This window comes from Ylistrum balloti, unplaced genomic scaffold, assembly GCF_031769215.1.
Source record: "Ylistrum balloti isolate Yb309-2 unplaced genomic scaffold, AGI_CSIRO_Ybal_v1 Utg370882, whole genome shotgun sequence".
Taxonomy (NCBI): Eukaryota; Metazoa; Mollusca; class Bivalvia; order Pectinida; family Pectinidae; genus Ylistrum; species Ylistrum balloti.
In genome coordinates this window covers 257528-263448 of record NW_026782502.1, presented here as the reverse complement: position 1 = coordinate 263448, position 5921 = coordinate 257528, and the positions used below count along the sequence as shown (strand labels likewise).

At 35.2% G+C, this 5921-nt stretch overlaps 1 protein-coding gene across 1 annotated transcript; it reads right to left on the bottom strand.

Moving 5' to 3' along the window:
* LOC132559264 (potassium voltage-gated channel protein Shaw-like) lies at window positions 1–4682 on the bottom strand. Its single transcript, XM_060223881.1, has 2 exons — window positions 4191–4682; window positions 1–885 (listed from the first exon to the last, which is right to left on the bottom strand). Exons 1-2 carry the CDS (start codon window positions 4680–4682, stop codon window positions 1–3), a joined length of 1377 nt encoding a protein of 458 aa, XP_060079864.1.
* Between the last annotated feature and the right edge of the window lie 1239 nt (window positions 4683–5921).

Below are 5921 nucleotides of genomic sequence, written 5' to 3'. Positions count from 1 at the left end.
TCAGCCAGATCCCGATTTTTGAGACATTTGTTCGCTAATGTCACAACTATCAGCTACAAGGCTGTTCCTTCTTAATTCTCGTCTGCGCATCTTGGCCATTCTACCCTTTTCTTTGCTAAGTGAATAATATGCAGAGAAATTGGACGAAATAACGGCAATGGGCATAGAAAGGATCACTACTCCACTGACGGCGCAAACTACTCCCACTACGTAACCAAGCAATATGGTAGGAAAGAAGTCGCCATAACCAACCGTTGTCATGGTGATTATAGCCCACCATACCCAAATAAAGAAGCTATCGTTTCCATCCTTGGCTTCCAGCTGCACAAAGAACAACATGTTACCAAATATTAGGGCAGTTATCGCAAATGTAAGTATCATCAACAACAACTCTAAAAGACTTGCACGAATACTCTTAAGTAACACACGTAATGCTCGAAATTGGTTCCCGAGTCTCAGAAACAACAACAATCGCGTCATGGTTAGAGCCTTGCAGGTGAAGAAAAAGTGTCTGGCTGTCGGGCTAGTAGCCATTTCCTGTTTGACGAATTCCATGAAAAACCCCATCCACATAATTATAATCACTACAAATGTAGCAATATTAATGGGTCGTTTTAGGAAAATATCTTTTCGTGGACATATTGCAAAATAGATGACAAACTCAAGTGTAAATGTTATCATACACAGTGTATCTATGACAAGCAATGATAATATTGGGTCAGTCAGCATCAGTCGAGCCCACTTTTCGGAAGAGTTTTCGAATTGGGTGACAGTGTCCGTTGTAAATGTGTTTAGATAGTGTTCCGTTCGGAACTCCTCCATACTCCAAAGACACAGAATAATACTGCTTACCAACACAGAGGCCATGTAGAACACATACCAAATCTGTAAGGTAGAAAATAAAGTTTGATTAATATAAAACAGGATGTGAGTACAACACTGAGGCCATGTAGAACACGTACCAAATCTGTAAGGTAGAAAATAAAGTTTGATTAATATAAAACAGGATGTGAGTACAACACTGAGGCCATGTAGAACACGTACCAAATCTATAAGGTAGAAAATAAAGGTTGATTAATGTAAAACAGGATGTGAGTACAACACTGAGGCCATGTAGAACACGTACCAAATCTTTAAGGTAGAAAATAAAGTTTGATTAATGTAAAACAGGATGTGAGTACAACACTGAGGCCATGTAGAACACGTACCAAATCTATAAGGTAGAGAATAAAGGTTGATTAATGTAAAACAGGATGTGAGTACAACACTGAGGCCATGTAGAACACGTACCAAATCTATAAGGTAGAAAATAAAGGTTGATTAATGTAAAACAGGATGTGAGTACAACACTGAGGCCATGTAGAACACGTACCAAATCTGTAAGGTAGAAAATAAAGATTGATTAATGTAAAACAGGATGTGAGTACAACACTGAGGCCATGTAGAACACGTACCAAATCTATAAGGTAGAAAATAAAGGTTGATTAATGTAAAACAGGATGTGAGTACAACACTGAGGCCATGTAGAACACGTACCAAATCTATAAGGTTAAAGGTTGATTAATGTAAAACAGGATGTGAGTACAACACTGAGGCCATGTAGAACACGTACCAAATCTATAAGGTAGAAAATAAAGGTTGATTAATGTAAAACAGGATGTGAGTACAACACTGAGGCCATGTAGAACACGTACCAAATCTATAAGGTAGAAAATAAAGGTTGATTAATGTAAAACAGGATGTGAGTACAACACTGAGGCCATGTAGAACACGTACCAAATCTGTAAGGTAGAAAATAAAGATTGATTAATGTAAAACAGGATGTGAGTACAACACTGAGGCCATGTAGAACACGTACCAAATCTATAAGGTAGAAAATAAAGGTTGATTACAGGATGTGAGTACAACACTGAGGCCATGTAGAACACGTACCAAATCTATAAGGTAGAAAATAAAGGTTGATTAATGTAAAACAGGATGTGAGTACAACACTGAGGCCATGTAGAACACGTACCAAATCTATAAGGTAGAAAATAAAGGTTGATTAATGTAAAACAGGATGTGAGTACAACACTGAGGCCATGTAGAACACGTACCATGGTAGAAAATAAAGGTTGATTAATGTAAAACAGGATGTGAGTACAACACTGAGGCCATGTAGCACGGTACCAAATCTATAAGGTAGAAAATAAAGGTTGATTAATGTAAAACAGGATGTGAGTACAACACTGAGGCCATGTAGAACACGTACCAAATCTATAAGGTAGAAAATAAAGGTTTAATGTAAAACAGGATGTGAGTACAACACTGAGGCCATGTAGAACACGTACCAAATCTATAAGGTAGAAAATAAAGGTTGATTAATGTAAAACAGGATGTGAGTAAAGAACACGTACCAAATCTATAAGGTAGAAAATAAAGGTTGATTAATGTACTACAGGATGTGAGTACAATATTAATGGGTCGTTTTACACATGAGTACAAAATAGTGAGAACACGTACCAAATCTATAAGGTAGAAAATAAAGGTTGATTAATGTAAAACAATGTAATATTGGGCCATGTAGCATCACGACCAACTTTATAAGGTAGAAAATAAAGGTTGATTAATGTAAAACAGGTCCGTTGTAAATGTGTTTAGATAGTGTTCCAAAACTCCTAATACTAAAGACACAGAATAATACTGCTACAACACAGAGGCCATGTAGAACACATACCAAATCTATAAGGTAGAAAATAAAGGTTGATTAATGTAAAACAGGATGTGAGTACAACACTGAGGCCATGTAGAACACGTACCAAATCTGTAAGGTAGAAAATAAAGTTTGATTAATATAAAACAGGATGTGAGTACAATTCGCTTCTGTTGTTTTTAACATTTGACCAATGCTGATTTAGCGAAAACCCATGTGTTAGAGAAAAACAAGCAAAAATATCACAGAATTAAAAATATATCCAAAATGTCGACTTCATTTTGTATAGATGCGATTATAGCTTAAGTTTGATATTGCTTAAATATATACTGTCTACAGAATCAATTTCATGTAATATCAAAACCTGTCAAACATGTCCATAGCACACTTGTGTATATTTATGAAGGCTTGATTATCATCCATTTATAGTAAATATCGATACATTTTCAATTTTTATACCCATATAACGTGGTTTAAATGTGAAAGAGACCTGTCAAACGTCGGACGTTCATATGTAATGTTACATAACAAACGTGTTATCAAAAGGTAAATAAAAACTCCAGTATGTTGTTACCGTTGTCAATGGCGTCTAAGTGTTTAACCTATTGTCTCTGGTTGACTTTTGCTGTTTAGTTAGGCTTTGCGCTATTTCAACTATATGTATAAAAGGTTATTTTTCCAAGAAAATCATTGATTGTAAAGTGTAAAAGTTAGAATTGTTATTTATATTTTTATGCATCGAATTTTATTTATTTACCTCGGGACAAGAACGCCATCGTTAAACAACTGAAACTAGGTCGGTCCTAAAGAGTACACATGTATGAAGATATAGTACAAATGTAGGTTTATTCCACGGACCACATTTTACACAATCATAGCTTGTGATTAAGGTCCATTCTATATCATTTCAACCCAGAAAGTCAGTATAATCTCTAAACAGCTATATACAGCCACTGTTTTATTATTTTGTTTGTACATCTATATAAATGTGTGATGAATTAACGGGTGTGGCAAATAATGTGAAGCACTTCCGGTTTTGTTTAAATTCAAAAACCTAGCAAAATATGAAAATAATATAAAGGGAGAGCATCCAAAATGGAATCAAATGCTAATATTTTTTGTATAACGAGTATTCAATTGTATTTGATGTAAGGAACGCCAAGTAAAAAATGTCATACAGTCTCTTAAAAGTGTTTGATTCTTAGAACGCAAATATACGAATACGTTGTACCTGTATAGTGTTTACCGAAAATTATACAAAAATTATGCAATATTATTGGTTAAGTTAACAAGTTGTAAATCAACGTTAGATATTCAACATCTAACTCTTTTGTAATAAGATGCAGTCTAATTCATTATTTTGCTCTACTGTAACTAATTCTAAATTTGTAGTTAAAGGTGATATATTTTGCACAATCACTTAACTGCTCTCTGTAAACATATTTTTTGTGATTTGGCATTAATAGTGACATTGATATGACGTCGTATATCTACCTACCTTTGCTGCTAAGGATGATTCGGGACTTTCTATAGAAATCCAAAGTTTGTAACGTAAGCTGTCCTTGTCTAGAGAAAGCGACATTTCGTTGACCTGACCATCAGTCTTTTGAAGATCGTCAATCACTTTTGCTTCTTCATCCACTTGGAAATACGTTCTCCAGCAACATGTCGATATCATTGTGCTTGGAACACCCCAGAACTCCATCTCAGTGCGGAAAAGACTTGTACAAATGTGTTTAGGAATGTGCAAAAGCCCTGTGTTACACATATTCAATACATAGTTGAAAATTTCTGGATCGCGGTCAAAGTAATATTCCTTCTTCTCATCGTCATAAAATTCACTGTTTTCGTCCAAATTTTTTAGTTTTTTTCCTGGTGCTTTTGATAAAGTTGATTTCAGAGTTTCGAACCTTGAACCTCGAATATTAAATACTACTTTTGAATCAATGTTATCGGTCGTTGAGATTTGCGATGAAAGATGTTTGTCCATTTTCTCTAGAAACACGTCACCTCTGTATAAAAATCTAAGTACATATCTTGAGAGAAAGTGATATGATATCACCTATGACATATTGTGTCCTGCAGTCCTGTGTTAGTAGTATCCTTTTCTCTGTTCACACTAGACACGATACTTCCGATGTATTTCCCGTGTAAAGCTTCGTTTCCTTTTCATAGATAATACCACTGATACACAAACTGTTGATTGGTTCACATATATCACCTTACAAGGATGGATTATACTGTTAAATCGTAAATTGTTGTGGAACTCAATTTTCGTGGATTTTCAAAAAGAGAATACAAAATATGGCGGGCACTTAATTTCGTGGGTAGATATAGCTCAATGAAAACATCTATTCTTATTCTAACAGTACGTGAACATATGGAATAGAAGACTATGAGAATACACGAAATCAATGGAAATGGATCTCTCACAAAAATTAACGTTTTGACAGTACTTCAAATAATCATCAGCTAATAGATATAGATTATTATATAGTTTTCTATTCACTTTTACAATTCCATTGTAAGAAAATGTTGTTTGTAGTGTTCATCGAGTCTACAAATTTGTTTCTTATTTTTCTTTGTAGTTCTTCAATATGAAATACAGAAATACAGAAACCAACTACCACTAATCTCTGTTGAGTTTTTTTATGGAGGGAATTTAAATAAAAAATGTGTCCTCTGTTGAAAACAGAGTCCTGTGTTAAGCAACATGTCTTGGTGGTCCAGATTAAACATCAGATTTTCCACCTGATGCACGTGTTTGCAATGAACATATAACTGGTGACTTCCTGAACCTCTCTTTGACAATCGACCTGCGGACGAGAGAACCATCAAACACAGAGCTAGTCAGGTGATAAATGACCTTGAGCTGAACCGTAAGAAGTTACGACCATTGTTGCGTTGATGTGTACTTACCTAGACAAAAAAACTGCGACAAACATAGTTAAACAATAACATCAACAGATGAAATATTGACATCATCAGGTGTAGAGCGCAGGCAACCACTATAGCAGGTTTTTACGGCTTCGCGAGAATTACAATCTCTCCCGAACACGGAACTTCAGGCGAGGTTATCAACCACAGCTGCATATACAAAAACGACGTAGATTATTTTGGGGTATAAGCTGAATCCATCCCTTGCAAGCAGCGGTCGTTTGTCTGATGTCTTCTGTAAAATCATGTGACTGGAATGACTAAAAAAGGAATTGTTAGGTTCTTGATTTAA

Excerpts from the sequence above, each read along its gene's own strand:
- LOC132559264 (XM_060223881.1), bottom strand. The coding sequence starts at position 4,682 with ATGGACAAACATCTTTCATCGCAAATCTCAACGACCGATAACATTGAT. Across the intron at positions 886-4,190 it reads AATCATCCTTAGCAGCAAAG|ATTTGGTATGTGTTCTACAT; the intron begins GTAGGTAGATAT and ends TCTACCTTACAG.